Genomic DNA, 18965 nt, shown 5'->3' on the forward strand with positions numbered 1-18965 from the left:
GCACAGTGCTCTCCCACACTAAACAACTATAATACTACACAAGTCACACTTTGCAAGCAATGTAAAAAAAATCCAACTTATGACCACAGCAGATTCAGACTTTATTGGGAGTCACTCTCAGTGCAATCATTACCCCAGCAAAAAGAGAGTGGTGGGATTTCAGAGGCTGCTTCTGTTTTACCAAACTTTGTGTCCGCTCATAGGAAATTGATAATTAAACTGTCATACCTAGTGGCATCATGTATTGTTTGTTCGGGAATGCAAAGTTAAACATGCTTCCTTTCAAGAAATTTGTTGAGGGACAGTGGTCACAAACAACTTGGAGAATGGTAAGACGTAGTTTAGATAAAGCTCATTGTTCATAAAAAAAAAATGCAGTGGTTGAGCACTAGTTTATTGGGCAGCTCGTTTTTGGACTTAGTTGCAGTTGTCAATCATCATGGGCATGTCCCTTTCAGATTTTGGAGCTCACACCGCCAACCTCATCATTCAATGCAGGTTGCCTCCACGAGAACACATTCTCCACGTACAGTGTCTTGGCAGTCATAATTTTATTGCTTGCTCTTAAAAATTTCCAAGTCAGAACTCACCAGGAAATTCACGAATTGGAAGATCAGATCTCTAATTCTCAAACAATACCCCCACTGTTGAGGGACTCAAGGAATCGGTTCCCCTCTCAGAAATGCAAAATGTCAAAACTACTTGTCTTAATACCCAGACCCGCTGCTCCTGGGCAATGCCCTATCGATAAGATAGTCAGAAATATGTTTTGACACTTTTCTCCTGAAGCCACTGATTAGTTACAAAGTACAGAAAATACAGCAGGGAATAATGACACATTGTTATTCCCCTGTCATTGTCATTGCAACCCCGGCAGTCTTTACTATTGGAGATGTCCATTCACCCACACAAAAAGCTGCAAATCTATCCACATTTTGTTCAGTCAGCATCAAGGGTGGTTACTGCATCCCAACCTAAAGTTGCTCAATCATGCGATTTGGCAACAGTCTTAGAACCGACTTATTTACAACTCTCAGACGAATGCTTATAAATGCCATAAAAAACTAGGACGCAAACTCATGTATTTGAAGCAAATAACAGACAATTTATCAATTGCTGCACCCATCGCAACAGTCAGCCTTAAACATCCACATTGTTTGCTACTTGAAACTTCTGCAGAAAACAGGCCTAGCGTACACTTCATAAAAGTAACCTAACTGCAATCGTTATGTGTATGCAAAGCTGAGAACATCAATCTATTTTTAATTATCCTGTTTTTAAGAATGTATTAAAAAGGGTGATCATTTTAGTCTCCTTGTTTTTTTTCTTGAGACCTCTGTATTTTCCTTAACATGCTTATGCGGGCCCATTCATACTGCTCCTTGTTTTTTGTGTATAAGACATAATTTTGTTTTCAGTGCAAACAGTAAATCAAGAGACAGGTTTACATGCAGCTTGGAGGCCTTGCTGAGGATGCACGATATTTGATCACGGGTACGAAGCAGTTCACTCAACCGAATCCCCTCCATAAACATATTAATGTCGATCTTGACAGGAAGCCCATATTATATTTTTCTGGGCTGCTCCATTTTTTTTCCACCACAAAACGTCCTCCGGCAAGGTAATTTTCTTTGTGACTATCCCCTTTCAAAGGGGAATGACCTTCAAGCTTTGACTATTGAAGGATGCTTTATGCAGGCACACTAACAGTCTTATGCTGCAATTACACACATTTGTTTCAAAGGTTTCCTTTATATATGCCTATCTAGTTACCTTTCTTTTTCCCTAGCCACACAATCACTAGTGTAAATAGCACTACACACATTAGATATGAGAAATATCATTATGTTGACTGTATTTGACCCATTAGAAAAAAACAAAAAACCTTTTGTTGCTTTTGCACAGTTAATCCCTGGTAACGCCATCTTAAGTACCTGATCATCAAGGTAGATTGTTAGATGCATTCAGCCCTTATGTTAGTAAAACACACTAGGTACCTATGGTGAATTCCACTCTTAAAAAAACAGGAGTGGCAGTACCACTCTTTGGTTTTGCAGTGGAAATTCTCTTCTACATTCACTTGCTTTATGAAGTTTTCCTTCTAAAGGTCTGGTCGCAGAGTGCTTTTGTTTCAAAACTTTTGTATTTTGAGTGATCATCCACGTCGGCCAAGCTCTAATATATTGTCAACAGTGTGCCTGCAATGTCCCTGGGTGTGCCCACAGATTTGGAGACTTTTTTTCCACCATTGGAGTCACAGGTTCATTGATAGCGTTCTGGTAGAATTTGTCGAAATTTGTTGAATGCCTTGCAAGAATCACAAAGCAGTCATGAGTGGCTGAGATTTGTTGAATCAAGATTTTCGGGGTAGTCTTAGAGGAGTTTTGACCTAGTTGGAGAATGTTAGTTACTGTGGGACCCCTGAGGTTCCTCATTGCCATTTTAGATTGAGAAGACTCTTTAAATGTTGCCAAAAATACATAGTGCATACGAAGTTTACCACAGACGACATCATCTGACGTCATGGGAGTACAAGTGATGCTAAACTAGGCTCTCCTTTCCTAGACGCCCCAAAATCTGACAGTAATCAAGCTTTTGGGGATGAATACATCATGCAGTCACCTCATATCAAGCACAAGATTACAAATGAGACCGATTTAGGGGTGTTTATACAGCTAATGATCACAAACCGTGGGATATTGGGGGGGGATCTAGTGGTTGTAACAATCAAGGCCAGTAGGGAAATCAATTAATGGAATGCAGACTGGGAGACCATTCTTGAAACCTCTTTTGGCAAACGTCTAGCACTAAGAACTGACGTGCCTTGCATTCTTCCCACACCCACTCACCATTGCACAACACCATACGGTGGGAGACATGAGGGATTTCTTGCTCGTTGGGTGGAAATCACTAGACTGGTTGGTCCTATCCATTATCGACCATGGCTACTGCCTCAGGCTCTTTCAACACCACCAATAATTCAACCTTGCACCCACACTCTCATCCCAGAACATCTCATATTACTGCAAAGGAAGGTTTAAATGCTATTACCCAAAGGAGCCATAGAGCCAGTGGTTCATCAACACCAGGGCGAAGGCGTTTACTCTACACTTCCTTATTCTCAAAAAGAACAGATCTCAGACCAATCCTTGACTTCCGCCCTCTCAACAGACCCATCCTCTCCGAAACCTTCTATATACTCACCATACAAGATGAAATTCCCTTGCTACAGCAAACGCAACTTCATACTTTTACATCCCAATCCATCCAGTGCATTGGGTCTACCCCTGCTTCATGGTAGGATGAATACTGTCAGTTCAAGATACTACCCTTTGGCTTTCTGTGGTAGTCAATCACCTCATTTGGGGAGAAACCCTTGTCTTCCTGTACCCAGACTACTGGTGTATCAAGAGCTTAGGCAAACAGGAATGTCTTGCTCACCCCCAGGCCGCAGTCTCCCCCCTGTGCAGCCTAGGGTTCACAGTAAACACCAAAAAATTTCACTGGGAGCCACTCCAAGTCCAATCCGTTTCTAGAATCTATCCTAAACATATCTGTGGACAAAGCTTTCTCCAGTGCTTAGAGGGTGCAGACATTCCAACAACTTCTACATCTTTTTCATCCACTCCATCAAATTTCATTGTGACCTGTAGTGGACATAAGTATTATGGCCCCTTGCATTGCCATAGTGTCCCATGCCAGGCTGCATATGCACCCACTTCAGGAGTGCCTTTGAAGCCAATGGTCATAAGCCCAGGGTCAGTTTGAGATTCTAGTGATACAGGATAGCACCCATCGCTCTCAGCAGTGGTGGAACAACAGCAGTCTGTTGCAAGGCAGTCCTTTTGTAGCCCTGGTTCTGCAGGTGTTTATTATTTACCATAAACATATCTCTAGTTGGCTGAAGGGAACACCTCAATGACATGACAGTCCAGGGCTTGTGGCTAACTCACTAGCATGGCCTCCACATAGACCCCTTTGGGGTCATTAGCCATCCACTTGGCCCTCTGAAACAATAAACAACATGACGCTTTTGTTATATGTACAAAAACAAGGAGGTACTCACTCCCCACATGCCAGCCCTAGTGCAGCAAATCTGTCACTGGGACGTCCATTGTCAAGTTCATCTTCTAACAGTTTCTGCCGGAAGTGGACACTTACTTTGCATACCTGCTCAGCAGTACGCAGCAACAAGTCCAGCATTGCAATTCCACCCGCAAGTCCTGATCCCCTACTTTCAGAAATGGGGCACACCTTATGTAGACCTTTCACCACATATGAAAACTCAAAATGCCCAAACATTGCTGCCAGGTTTCCACACATCCACAGTCCATGGGCAGTGCTCTGTGGATCAGTTGGCCAGGGATACTTGCACACGTTTTTCTGACTCTCCCACTGATATAATACTTGGTCATGAAGCGAAGGCAAACGTCTCTTATCCTCATCTTGGTGGCTCCGATATGGGTCAGACATCCATGGTTCTCACCCCTCCTAGAAATGTCTATTGCCCCTCATGAGAAGCTCCCTAATACGCGAAACCTTCTTGCACAGAACCACAGCAAAGTCAGACACTCAGACCCCAGGCAGTTCTACCTAGCGATTTGGCTCCTGAGGACCCTAGAGGCTGGTTATCTTAGTCTACCTCAAACGTGCATGGACATACTCTGAGAAGCCTGTAAACCCACTACATTCACCTGCTGCTAAATGGAACTGTTTTGCCCATTATGTGCAATCCTTAAAGCCTTTTATGTCTATGTTGCAAGACATCGTTTAACGCCTACACTTAAAGAACTTGGGGTCAACCTGCACATCAATTTGGCCACCATTGCTGCATACATTCAGAATAGGGAACACTTTCCCATCTTTAAAATCCCAGTAATCAAAGCATTTATGGAGGTCCTTAACCATATTATTCCACTAAGGGTACTTCCAGCAACCCTCTGGAATCACCATATTGTCTTTAGCAGACTTAAAGGACCACCCTTTGAGTCACTTCATTCATGCCCTTTGTAGTCTCTCTTGGAAAGTTACCTTCCTGGTTGCCATTACGTCTCTTAGTCTTACCACTGAACTACAGACCCTTAAACTATAGGAACCCTTTTTCTGTGCCCAAAGCATCAGATTTGTTCTTAAAGCTAACCCTAAAATCCAGCCTAAGGTAGTCTCTCCATTCCACCTTAATCAATCGAGCTCCAAGTATTTTTTCATGGCCCGACTCTGAAGCTGAAGGAGCACTTCACATTAAAAATGTCAAGCGTGCTCTTAAATATTATATAGACCGGAACAAATCCTTCTGCAAAGTGCAACAACCCTTTGTTGCCTTTGTACAACCTCAAGTGTACACCCTCCTCCCCAGAAGCCAGTGTTTTCTACCTATATCTTTCACTTTACATGATTCTCTCCCATTATTCATGACCACTGTTATCTTATACTCACTACACTGAACCTAATCCCACCTGTTGGATGAAACAGTTTAATTATGGAGTCTGCCCATGCCCATCCACGACCGTAGAGGGACTCACTGAGACATTGTCACTTGACAGGTCTCTTCGAAGAAAAACAAGTGGCAGTCATCTGAGCCCACAACTAAGTGGCAGGAGTATGCAGTGCATGTGAATCTACAGCAGTACATGCAACAAACTAATCCTTCCTGAAACAACTTTTACTTTTATCATTTGTTGTTATAAAATCTGGATTTCTGTTAAAAGTTGTGAGTGAATATCCCACTGATTTTTCATTCCTAAATGACTTTTTCAAACTTCATTCAAAACTGCTTTCAGGACGATAAAACAGGAATATAGGAAAGTCAAAGAATTGAGTACCTTATTGATCATTAAGGATACAGCCAATATATTGTTCAGTGAACCTTTGCTAGCTGAATTGGTGTTTATTCAGTAGGGACCAGCTGAAGTCAATTAACCTCTACTTCTAGGTCTTTCAGAAGGGCTTTAAAATACGTTCGCCTCAACATCTAGCAGTGCAGTGAAGGATGTAGCTGGCTGGTTGTGAAATTGACCTTTTGCTGTATATGGGAGTTAAGGTGGAATCTTGTCAATGTCCCTGGAATAGCTTGAAATAGGCAATGGTGAATATATAGTGGGCCGCAGGTTTCAGTCCGAAAAGGTACCCTTTTAAACAGTCCTGTTTGAAGCTCATTGTGTTATGGTGCACCATTTGATCTGCTGCTTGTAATTGTATCACAGACCTGAGATGGGAAGAGAACAGAGGGCTCATAATCTCCATATCCTGTTATATCTATTGGCATATTATAAATAGTCTTAATAGAAGATGGTACTATATTGGTCCCTGTTGTTTACTGAGACATTGCCTCGCTCTGAGAAATCCTCTTTTTTCAGTCTATTAATGAAGGAACAAAATTATTTTTTATCACTGCAGATTTGAAGTTATATATTCCAAGTTTTATCTTTAGCAAACCTTTTTCTGCAGACCTAATTGCTTTCTTGTATGCATTCATTTATGTTGTACATGTTGAAAACGTCCTTTCCTGATATGCATGTGGCACAGTATAAGCAAAGAGGGGAGCCCCCGTGGCAGCATTCTGCTCATGGACATTGGGAAGGTTGCCACCTGGTCGCCACACTATGCCTTCCTTAAGCATTAGTATGTTCACATTAATGCTAGGAGAAAAGCACACGGTGGTCAGACAGCCTTAAGGACTGTATTTTCTATGTCTACTACTACTTTCTGTCAGCCAACCACAGCTTTAGATGTGGAGAGCAAGCAAGTTCAGTCCATGCACAGCATTTGATCCGCAACACCACATTCTGCAATCTGAAAACATTACTTCCCTGTAAGTCTTGATTAGCAGCTTCTAGTGTTTTCACATGTGCTCTCCGGCCTCCACTCTAATTGGACAGTAATACCTTTATTGTTTGCATTGCTAAGTGTTTTTATATTGCTAAGCTCATGTACACATACACCGTTTCTGCAATGGGGAAAAAAGTACCTTATTGAGATGGGGTCTTCGTACTTTTATATTGTGGATTCCTGGAATGTGGTTGTCATTCTTGAAACTGAAAATTACTTTGAAGCATGGTATTTTCAACACTGCAAGTTGCAACAGGAACCCTGAGTTGGAAGTTTGTAGTGCTGTAAATTCTCACATGACACTGCCTTTGACTCTAAGGTAATAAATACCCTTTCAATGCTATTTTTAAAACGTCTCTGAATACAGACACAGATTTCTGTTGGGTGATAATCCTTAATCGAAAATGAAGTCTGTTTTAGTGCGTCATGTTCTTTTTTTGGCCAATGTCTGCATGGTTTATTCTGCCAATTAGAATTGGAGAAGAAGAATCCAAAGACGAAAGTTAGTTCTCTGAATCCAACTCTGGGTGATGGGAGAGTGCACATAATGTGATTTGCAACACTACAAGATGCAAACTGAGTGTTTAATATAAGTAAACGTTTTCTCCTGACACCCTACACTTCCAGGGAAAAGCCTTTGTTACTTGTCCTTTCTACCCTGAGAGAGTTGCATCCAAAGGGTGTATCATGACTACTAATTTGAGTGCATCTGAATTGTGGCCTTTGGACGCATTTGTTATATCACCACACTTGATATTGCCATGTAACAACTGACTGCCCATGAAAAGGCCATACATATAAGCAGGTGCTAGGAGTGGGCAGAACAACCCACACTGACTTCTAGCAGTTTTCTAAACTGTGCTGGTACCTCTAATATCTTGGATGGAAGAATGGAACATACTTGGACTGAACAGTCTGAATCTTGACACATACCAGACTTTGAGTCCATATTATGAAGTCAGAAACTTATTTTTTCACTCAGCTACTCTATCTGCGGTACTCTAATGTACTACTGCCCCTCATTTTTTTTTTCTTTTCAACTTCGCAGATCTGGATACCTTTGCCACCGAAGACATTATTGATCCTATTGCCAAAGCAAAAATGGTTGCTCTGAAAGGCATCAAGAAAGTGATGGCTCAGGGCAGCATTGGAGTGGCTCCAGTAATAAACAGGTATGAGGTTGGAGTCCTGAGAATTGTCTTGAACCTTAAGTGGAAGTAATCTGCCATGAAGTGGTGACTGTATGGTGCAGCCTGTTGATGAAGATAACGGCACAAGGATATTCATGTTTCCTAAATTGTTGAGTGTTTTGATAACTCTGGTAAGATGTAGAACTGCACATTTAATGTGAACTCAGAGGATGCCTTTGCTGGTGCTGGCCCCAGCATCTTTCTCCAAGACCCTGAGAAAATCTGGGGCCTTACCTACCACTGAACTTATATCATGCGTTACTCTGGTGACTTTATAACCATTTAGCACAGCTGGACTTTTGAACTCACTGTGGCCACTTCATGATCTTGAGACCCACCTGGTTATTTCGATGGATGGGTTTTTGCCTTTGCTTTACCTATTTTTTTGACTATTTAGCTGGAAACTCAGCCACATGGTTTCCAACCCGTGTGAATGCCCAATATTGCTTCTTTAGCTTCAGACCTACTAGAGTAGCTGACCAGACATAACACTGCAAGCGAGATGCTTTGTATTACGCTTTTGGCATATCTCCTCCATTGACTGCCTAGAAATTAAAAAAAAACAGTAGTAATTCAACTACCCACAACGCTGCAGAGAGCACCTGTATGTTTCATCATAGTATAACATCTAAGACCTAGTGCCACTGTTAAAGTAAAATCTGCAGCCTAGCTCCCAGAATTTCTAATACCTTTTATATTGCCATACTGTACACGTCTATAAGTTGTCTTATTTCTAGACGTTGCACATTAACTAGATGTTCATTTGGACTAGTTTACTGTTAACTTATATCTGGGTTTCTACACCAGGCCACTACATGGAGTAACACTTGCATGCTGAACTTCCCTTCCTGTGAGATTCAGGTTCCCAGTGATTAACTTGGTTATCGGATAGGGGCCAATAGTAATTTTGGTCCTAGGAATTACCATGGTAATAGGCACAGTACCTGCTGGAGCTACAATAATCCATCGTTGCATTAAGGCCCCAAAAATAGATTTTATTCCTCTCCTCCTTGATTTCAGTAAACTGATGCCGAATATTGGTTATCAAGTATGATATAATGGAACCAGTATGTCTAATATCAAGAGAGAAAGAAGGTAGAAAATGCAGGTTACATTTAGAACTAGCAGTTTTCAAGAAAAGTCGCAACCTAAAGCACCAGTGTAAAAAAATAAAATAACATGTGACTGTGAATTAAGTAATGCATAGAAGTGGCGATCATGAAGCTGAAGAGTACGTGAAGCTAAAAGATTAGTGTTGATAACTTGTGGGACATCTTCAGTATTTTACAGAAGTTCAATAAGTGAGTCTTCCTCTGGTGGCTGAAATTCTGCTGCTTCATGCTTTGTTTAGCAGGAACACCTTTTTTTCTCTCACCAACAGCTGATTTACCATTACTTTTTTTTGTAAACTCTGGAGTATTTCCCTCTTAGGATTGCTGGGTGGGATCAGCCAATTAAAATCATCTATTTTCAAGCATAAGCCTAAAATATCAAACTGAACTAGAAAAGGTAAAGCAGTTGGCCATTTATCTGTAATACTAATGAAGGGGCAATGGTGATATTCTATTCAATAATCTGCAGTTCTCTTCAGGTTGCCTTGCATTTTCACATTTAAAGTTTGACCATTTAGCCTCTGTAAAACTTAACCCCTTCGCTGCCAGGCCTTTTCCCCCTCCTGTGCCAGGCCTTTTTTTGCCTATTTGGGGCAGTTCGCGCTTAGGCCCTCATAACTTTTTGTTCACATAAGCTAACCAAGCCAAATTTGCGTCCTTTTTTTCCAACATCCTAGGGATTCTAGAGGTACCCAGACTTTGTGGGTTCCCTTGAAGGAGGCCAAGAAATTGGCCAAAATACAGTGAAAATTTCGTTTTTTTTTTTTTTTAAATGGAAAAAGTGGCTGCAGAAGAAGGCTTGTGGATTTCCCCCCGAAAATGGCATCAACAAAGGGTTTGTAGTGCTAAACTCAGCAGCTTCCTAGCTTTCAGGAACAGGCAGACTTGAATCCGAAAACCCAATTTTTCAACACAATTTTGGCATTTTACTGGGGCATACCCCATTTTTGCAATTTTTTGTGCTTTCAGCCTCCTTCCAGTCAGTGACAGGAATGGGCATGAAACCAATGCTGGATCCCAGAAACCTAACCATTTCTGAAAAGTAGACAAAATTCTGAATTCAGCAAGGGGTCATTTGTGTAGATCCTACAAGGGTTTCCTACAGAAAATAACAGCTGAAAAAGAATAATATTGAAATTGAGGTGAAAAAAACATCAATTTTTCTCTATGTTTTACTCTGTAACTTTTCCCTGCAATGTCAGATTATGGAAAGCAATATACCGTTACGTCTGCTGGACTCCTCTGGTTGCGGGGATATATAGGGCTTGTAGGTTCATCAAGAACCCGAGGAACCCAGAGCCAATAAATGAGCTGCACCCTGCAGTGCGTTTTCATTCTATACCGGGTATACAGCAATTCATTTGCTGAAATATAAAGAGTAAAAAATTGCTATCAAGAAAACCTTTGCATTTCCAAAAAGGGCACAAGATAAGGTGCTGAGGAGCAGTGGTTATTTGCACATCTCTGAATTCCGGGGTGACCATACAAGCATGTGAATTATAGGGCATTTCTCAAATAGATGTCTTTTTTACACACTCTCCTATATTTGGAAGGAAAAAATGTAGAGAAAGACAAGGGGCAATAGCACTTGTTTTGCTAATCTATGTTCCCCCAAGTCTCCCGATAAAAATGATACCTCACTTGCGTGGGTAGGCCTAGCGCCCGCGACAGGAAACGCCCCAAAGCGCAACGTGGACACATCGACAATTTTGGGAAAAAACAGAGGTGTTTTTTGCGAAGTGCCTACCTGTAGATTTTGGCCTCTAGCTCAGCCGGCACCTAGGGAAACCTACCAAACCTGTGCATTTCTGAAAACTAGAGACCTAGGGGAATCCTAGGAGGGGTGACTTGCGGGGCTCGGACCAGGTTCTGTTACCCAGATTCCTTTGCAAACCTCAACATTTGGCTAAAAAAACACATGTCCCTCACATTTCTGTGGCAGAAAGTTCTGGAATCTGAGAGGAGCTACAAATTTCCTTCCACCCAGCGTTCCCCCAAGTCTCCCGATAAAAATGATACCTCACTTGCGTGGGTAGGCCTAGCGCCGGCGACAGGAAACACCCCAAAGCGCAACGTGGACACATCCTAAATTTTGGAAAAAAACAGAGGTGTTTTTTGCGAAGTGCCTACCTGTAGATTTTGGCCTCTAGCTCAGCCGGCACCTAGGGAAACCTACCAAACCTGTGCATTTCTGAAAACTAGAGACCTAGGGGAATCCAAGGAGGGGTGACTTGCGGGGCTCGGACCAGGTTCTGTTACCCAGAATCCTTTGCAAACCTCAACATTTGGCTAAAAAAACACATGTCCCTCACATTTCTGTGGCAGAAAGTTCTGGAATCTGAGAGGAGCTACAAATTTCCTTCCACCCAGCGTTCCCCCAAGTCTCCCGATAAAAATGATACCTCACTTTTGTGGGTAGGACTAGCGCCCACGAAAGGAAAGGGCCCAAAACACAACGTGGACACATCACATTTTTTTATAAAAAGCAGTGCCTACCTGTGGATTTTGGCCTGTAGCTCAGCCGACACCTGAGGAAACCTAGCAAACCAGTGCATTTTTGAAAACTAGAAACCCAGGGGAATCCAAGATGGGGTGACTTGCGGGGCTCTGACCAGGTTATGTTACCCAGAATCCTTTGCAAACATCAAAATTTGGCCCTAAAAACACTTTTTCCTCTCATTTCGGTGACAGAAAGTTCTGGAGTCTGAGAGGAGCCACAAATTTCCTTCCACCCAGCGTTCCCCTAAGTCTCTCGATAAAAATGGTACATCACTTCTGTGGGTAGGCCTAGCGCCCACAAAAGGAAATGGCCCAAAACACAACGTGGACACAACATATTTTTTCACAGAAAACAGAGGTGTTTTTTGCAAGGTGCCTACCTGTGGTGTTTGGCCTGTAGCTCAGCCGGCCCCGCGGGGGGGGGCAGAAATGCCCTAAAATAAATTTGCCCCCCCAACCCCCACCCTCCCCCGCCGGGAGCGACCCTTGCCTACGGGGTCGCTCCCCCTGCGTGACATTGGCGCCAAAAAACAAATCCCCGGTGCCTAGTGGTTTCTGCCCCCTTGGGGGCAGATTGACCTAAAATTGGCCAATCTGCCCCCAGGGCGGCAGAAATGGTCTAAATACAATTTGCCCCCCCCCAGGGGAGCGACCCTTGCCTGATGGGTCGCTCCCCATCTCTAAAAAAAGAAACAACAAAAAAAAAAAACACAAAAAAAAAATTGCCCTGGCGCCTAGAGTGTTCTGCCCCCCCCCCCCCCCCCGGGGGCAGTTCGGCCTAATAGTAGGCCGATCTGCCCCCAGGGGGGGCAGAAAAGGCCTTCCCGAAAATATGCCCCCCCTGGGAGCGACCCTTGCCTAAGGGGTCGCTCCCCACCTCAATAAAAAAAAATGAAACAAAAAAAAAAAAAATGGTCCCTGGTGCCTAGAGGTTTCTGCCCCCCCTGGGGGCAGATCGGCCTAATAAGGCCGATCTGCCCCCAGGGGGGGCAGAAAAGGCCTTTTCAAAAAAATGCCCCCCTGGGAGCGACCCTTGCCCAAGGGGTCGCTCCCTTTTGTCAATTTCAAAGAAAAAAAAAAAATCCCTGGTGTCTAGTGGGGTTTCAAATGCCGGATTGCAAGCAATCCGGCTTTTGAAACCCTCGGAGGGACTTCAAAGGGAAGGAAATACTTTTCCTTCCCTTTGAAGCCCCTCCGGGCCTCCCAAGTGATTGAAAAAGAAATGCTTTTGCATTTCTTTTTCAATCGCGCTGGAAGCAGAGCTTCCAGCGCGACGAGGGAGGCCCCTGTGACACATCAGCGCGCACGCACGCGCTGACGTCACAGGGGGGGGTGGGGGGGTCGGGGGTGGAAGGGGAAGGTCTTCCCCTTCCATCCCCGACTTGGGGGGGGGGAGGGGGGTGCACGGGGGGCGCGCTAGCGCGCCCCCAAGTTCCCCTGTGCCATGGACGAGATGATCTCGTCCAAGGCACAGGGGAACTGTAGCCTTGGACGAGATCATCTCGTCCAAGGCACAGAAGCGGTTAAATCCTTTCCTGAGTCAAACCTGAATATCATATTTGTCATATAGTCTACAAAAGAGAGCAAATTATGTATTCAATCATAAAAATATATTCAGAAATTTAAGGTTTAATGTTTTAGGCCGGATCCCTTAATGTTCTCTAACTTTGATAGAACCCTCTATCTCATCCATAACCTAATACCAGGTATAAATTCTGCGGGGGTGGAAAAACTTAGCTCGGTCTTGATAGGGGCACAACCGAGCAGTTGAGCATTTCCTGGCCTATTATCAGATAGATCAGCAGAACTGCTGGCATTTCCTTTTGTATTAACTCAGCCAGGTTGGAGCTGAGTGGTAGAGTCTGTGTCCTGATATGAAATTTGATCAATGAAGAACAAAAGTAGACTTTGATGCTTTACGAAGTACCACCCTCAGTTACCAATTAATATTGTGTTCATTGAAAGCGGGAGATATTTGTTGAAATCCTGTCAACAAAGAACTCGATAAAGCAGTTCTCAGGAAGGACTAGAATTTGATGTTCTCTTTATTTTGTGTAAGTGTCAAATCAGCAACCTTGACAATATTCTTTTTTCTTATTATATTTGAAGGTTTTGGTAATTTATATCAAATTTACTGCTAACTTAAAGCAAAACCTAGAAATGAAACAAGTCCTTAGTAGATACATTCACCCCTTTAGAAAATTATATACTTACCTGCTATCCTGAAGCCTGTTGGCTTTTGTCAGGTGATTAAAAATTGAATCTCACAGTGATTAGTCATGATGAATTAGTCCACTAGCTTTTCTATTTGTGGAAAATATCAAAGGGTGATAGTTCCTTTCAAAGAAAAGACCGTTTGTACTCTACAATCCTAGATTCCTTGCATGCTTGTATGCATGCATGCATGCTGTGGAAGATCATGATCAAAATGGATGTTTCATATCTGATCTTCAAATATTGTTTACTCATTCTTCGCCGGTGTGTAATGTTACACTTATACATTTGCTTCTCTACAGCTGTTTCGATTATTATTGATTTTCAAATAGTGAACAAGTTGGAAAATAATCCCTGTCCAATACGATGTTAGTAGTAAAGCAGCTTTCCTACCTACTCTGATTACGACTTACAACCATTAAAAATATTTAAGCGATAAACTGGAACTAGGCCCTGGTTGTTACAATGGAGGTAACAATATATTGAGCTCCAATTTTGCAATCATAAGATTTTTAATGTCTTCGAAATGTTTCATGTCCTTTTTGAAAATCTATTAATCACAAATTATGCAGTTAGGACGCAGGACACTGTCCTTACTGCTGCTTAAATAGATTTTATTAGCTAGTTATACCTCAGTGGCTGTATGCAGATAGTGCATATGTAGTTTGATGATCATGATTAAGGTCACTTACTGTATCACTGAAATAGAAGACTTCATTAAGGTAAGCAGACAAGATAGGGCACCAGGTCCAAATTGGCTTCCAGCTGTGCTGTTTAAGAAAAACGTCAAATATTGGGCCAAAGCATCCAGGGTTGTTTTTTGGTTTTTTTGAGACATTCTTTAATATAATACTGTACCTGATTCTCTCATACTTTTAATACATCATTTGTGTGTAAAGAGTTCATAAACAATCCAGCAAATTATATCATAGCTTTTACTGATGTGGATGCAAAATATTTATTCTAGAGTACTCCTGAAAGAATTTGAAAATTGGATAAACGATCAGTTGGTTTCCCATTATCTAATGGGGTTTATATTGAAAAGTGCTACAACTGATAACTTACTAGCATTATCTTTTAAACTTATAGGAATCTGACTATTCAGTGTACCAATGTAGGGATACGCTATGCAGATAGTACAGGTGACGCTCATTGACTGACAAGAGGTTAAAGTAATAACCCAAAATACTCTGAGCCTAAACTGCTTGCCCATACTACCTCAAAAGAGGGTAGTGCTAAGCATTTCTTTAACAATGAGTCAATACAGGAGACCCTCTCAAGAAGAAGCTTGAGACCAATTTAAAAGACTAACAGATTTTTATGTTAATTTAGACACCAAAATCTTCAACATCAGGTAAGTATTTTTCAGGTTAGCCTGTTTCAAAACTTTAAAAATACAGCTATTCCATTTGAGGCATGAGCGTCGAACTTGTGAATGTTATCCTACGGGGAAAACATGCACTGCACAGGGTCCCTTGCAAACCACTTACAGTGGATCTTCGGCACTTAAGGTAAGTAAGGGTCAAGGTCCTTGGAACCATCAGCAGTTTCGGGTTATCTGCTCTGGTGTGTCTGGGTGCAGAGGTGCTGATCACAAGGGTAGCCTAGAGCGCTACCATTGATTTCTATGGAGAAACCTGTAAGCAGAAAAATGCTGCAAGTGGAGACTTGGGGACAAATCCGTCAGAACTTAAAGGAGGGTTCGGTTCTTGAGGGTCTTTGGGCTTAGGGCACCCTCGGTTGGCTCGGACTTGGGCTGTGGGGTTAGAGTGAAGGTGTTTTATCTGGTGGGTCACTGGTGTTAGAGGCTCTCACTTCTTTGGGTCGACCTCGCGTGTGTGGAAGATAAGACAGCAGGACCACGCTTGATGCTGGCCTTAGTGATACTGATGCCCCTTGTTGGAAGGTCGGTGTTGGCAGCGTGGGTGTGCGGGCTGGACACTAAACAAAACCTTGGTGCATGCAACTGGCTGGGAACTCGGGGTATTGGTGCAGGAAGGCTCCGAGCAGGCTCAGCATCTCGAAGGCAGGCTAGGTCAATCGGGCTGCACTCGTGACACTCCGGATCCTCTTCCTGGCGAGATGCTCCCTCCCGATGGTCAGTAAAATGGAGAACTTGACAGTTGCGGTTGGTGCCTGCTGGGGAAGGGAAGTGGCTCCTTGACTCCAAGGGAGACGCTTACCAGTGGCCGAAGTGCTAGGCAGCCCTTCAAGGCTCCTGGCAGATGCGCAGCTTTCGGACGGACAGGGTCTTTGCAGTTGTCAAGGTTCTAGCAGTTAGGCAGGGTTTTGCCCCAAGTTCATGGCAGTCTTCAGTTCTCGCAGTCTGTTCTTTTTTTTGTCCTCTTCTGTTTCCAGGTAGTTGAATCTAAGTTCCTGGTGTCGGGGGTGGGGGGGCACCTAAATACTGAATTTAATGGTTCTAAGGGGGTGTAGTGTAGTAGCCAATGGACTACTTATCCCTGGGGTGATGACACCGCCTATATGACCACTTCCTGTGGCATAACCCTGTCCCAGAGTTCCTAGTTCCACCAAAAACAAAATGGTTGAACCCTTCCTTCGTGGAGCACAATAGGGAGCTCACCTTGGGTGTGTGACTAGCCTGGTAGTGCCATAGGCCTACTTTTATGGCTAATTTCCCACCTGTCCTGGTGCTAAATGGGCCTCATGGCAGAGGGTGGCGTTCCCCAAGGCAGGGGAAACCAGCGTTGCCTTAACAAAGGGTTGCGCAGGCTTTCAAGCCTCCAGCCCAGATATTCTGATTTATTAGCCATCCCGCTGGAGGAGGTGGTAACACCTTCCTCCCGAGCAGGCGTTTTCTGGCCTCTGAGTGCTTGGGCTTTCTTCTCTTGGGGGGGGGGGGTTGTCTGTGGTGGCAGGCTGGTTGGCCTAGGAGGACAAGGAGGTTTTCAGGGGTCATCAGTATGGATTTATTAAGACAAGGTTTTTCATACCAAACACCGTAGGTTTCAGTGAACCATTATGTAACTGAGTAACTTGTAATGACCAGTGCCCAGTACATACCTTAAGCTGGCTTCCCTGTTCAGTTGCAGTACCTAGCAGTTGAACTAGACATCACAGGGGCATATCTGCTCATGCAGATATGTCCTCACATAAAATATAATGCACCTCGCCTTAGGGCTTTAAGTTCGGTTTTAGAGGTGACTTAGATACATTATTTGCAGTGATTTTGGCATGGCACACAATGTGTCATTTCGTGTTTTTCACTCATGGTTTGCACCATGAGTCTGCAGTGGCAGACTTCATGTAATTGTATGAGGGTCTCTTAGGGTGGCATAATACATGCTACAACCCTTAGGGACTCTCTTTAGTACCCATGCCCTTGGTTCCAAAGGTACAATTTACTGAGAGTTTTCAGGGGTTGCTAAAGCATGTGCCACTTGTACACAATTGAGTATTTCGTTTTTAGGGGAAGAACACTGGCACTGGAGCCTGGTTGTCAGGAGTCATTTCACTATCAGAAGCGATCAACATCATCTCGCAGTTCAGATGAGCTTAAAAAGTGGGGGTACATCTGCAAAGAAGTCCAGTTTCCTACAAATCCCAATACTGAAAGTTGTGAAAACTACACTTATTCATGTCACTTAAAGCTGACAGGCTTTTCTGGAGAAATATGATGATTGGTTAGTATTCAGCAAGATGTGTAGCTTTTGTTAATGTTAAAAAAAACGAAGTATCTGATTGAGGGCACTCTTAGCACCCTACTTTTGGAGGAGACTGTAGTGATAGCAACAAATAAAAGCAATAGATGGGTCATTACTTTACCTACATGACCTATGTCCTGATGTGAGCTGTAGTATTTTCAAAGAAATTGTGAACCAGCAGTTTCATTTAAGTAGTTTCTTAAAGTGATGGTATCTCTATCAAAACAGACATATTTGATACATCCTGGAAATGTACCAATTAAATTAAATAAAGGCCTTTATTGTTTGATACTGATTGAGACTTTCATCCAAATTCTACCAAATTATGCAACTTTTGAGATTTTAATTGAACTTGTCCAAGCTCATTCGCTTCACATATGAATTTTATTTGTCCCATGTGTTTAAAGTTAGGTGCAAAGTCCTGTAATGAAGCTGTTTTAATTTGTATGTTATGGTCGAGCTTGTCTCTATAGTTTGGAAATTCATGGATTGTTTTCCCTGTGTAAAAATCTGACTGTTTACACTTTTCTGCTAGGTAGTCCCTTCTCAATTTCTCCGTTTTGATATTTTCTTCCTCTATCCTGTGCTTAACTTGATTTCATGTTCTTTTCAAATGGCCAGTTACTTCCACCGGAGTTCTGAATCTGTGTTCTAATTTCATTTACTGTGCTTTTAAATTCACTAAGCACTAGACACTGCACAATAAATTGGAAATCACTTATTCACAATGAAATATTGCCATAAAACTGCATAATTGTGTTGTAGGTTGCACAAAGAACCTGTATCTGTTTCACCTCTTACCATATGCTTTCAGTGTTACCATCGCCCTCCCTTCCCATCCGCCTCCCACACCTTTTTTTCTCCTCCACACATTACTCCAACCCTCCCACAATACCTCTAGTCAGACTCCCAAACCACCACCTATCTCCAACTACTCCTGTTAACCTTCTCTCACCATCCTTGTCTGACTCCTCCCTCCCCACATATTTGATTCCTATAGCTGAAAGAATAAAGACCATCTTGTGTTGAAATCCACCAAGGCAGAGATTTTACCATTCTCCAGTATAGTGAACCTCTAGTAATCTTCCCTGTGACCATGTCCACATGTGCATGTCCCTCTCCCTCTTTACCCTTCATTGCCATTTTAAGAGAACTAGGCATGATCCTAGATACTAAATTGGATCTGGAAAAGCAAACCACAGATGCTACCTTTTCAGATGTGCCCTGAAATGTATTTTCCTTTTCTTATCGATTATGGCAGCTCTGACTACCTAGCCTACCCAAATATGCAACCACATGTCTACAAAATAACAGAATTTATTACGAGTCTGCAGCTTGAAATGTTTTTTTCTCTCAGAACACCTCTGCCAGGTGCACTATCTAGCAGTGGAGAAGTGAATCTTGTTTAAATCAGCCTGTATGATGTACAGAATATATCTCAATACTGCTGTCCAACT

At 42.8% G+C, this 18965-nt stretch overlaps 1 protein-coding gene across 4 annotated transcripts in view; it reads left to right on the top strand.

Annotated features, from left to right (window-relative positions):
- Positions 1 to 18965, top strand: part of KMT2D (lysine methyltransferase 2D) — a 1162185-nt gene that overhangs the window by 824110 nt on the left and 319110 nt on the right. For all 4 annotated transcript variants that reach the window (XM_069230486.1, XM_069230488.1, XM_069230487.1 and 1 more), the window contains one exon: positions 7877 to 8000. In XM_069230486.1, the coding sequence (XP_069086587.1) occupies positions 7877 to 8000 (124 nt within the window). The remainder of the gene's footprint in view (positions 1 to 7876; positions 8001 to 18965) is intronic.

This window comes from Pleurodeles waltl, chromosome 4_2 (genome assembly GCF_031143425.1).
Source record: "Pleurodeles waltl isolate 20211129_DDA chromosome 4_2, aPleWal1.hap1.20221129, whole genome shotgun sequence".
NCBI classification, from domain to species: domain Eukaryota; kingdom Metazoa; phylum Chordata; class Amphibia; order Caudata; family Salamandridae; genus Pleurodeles; species Pleurodeles waltl.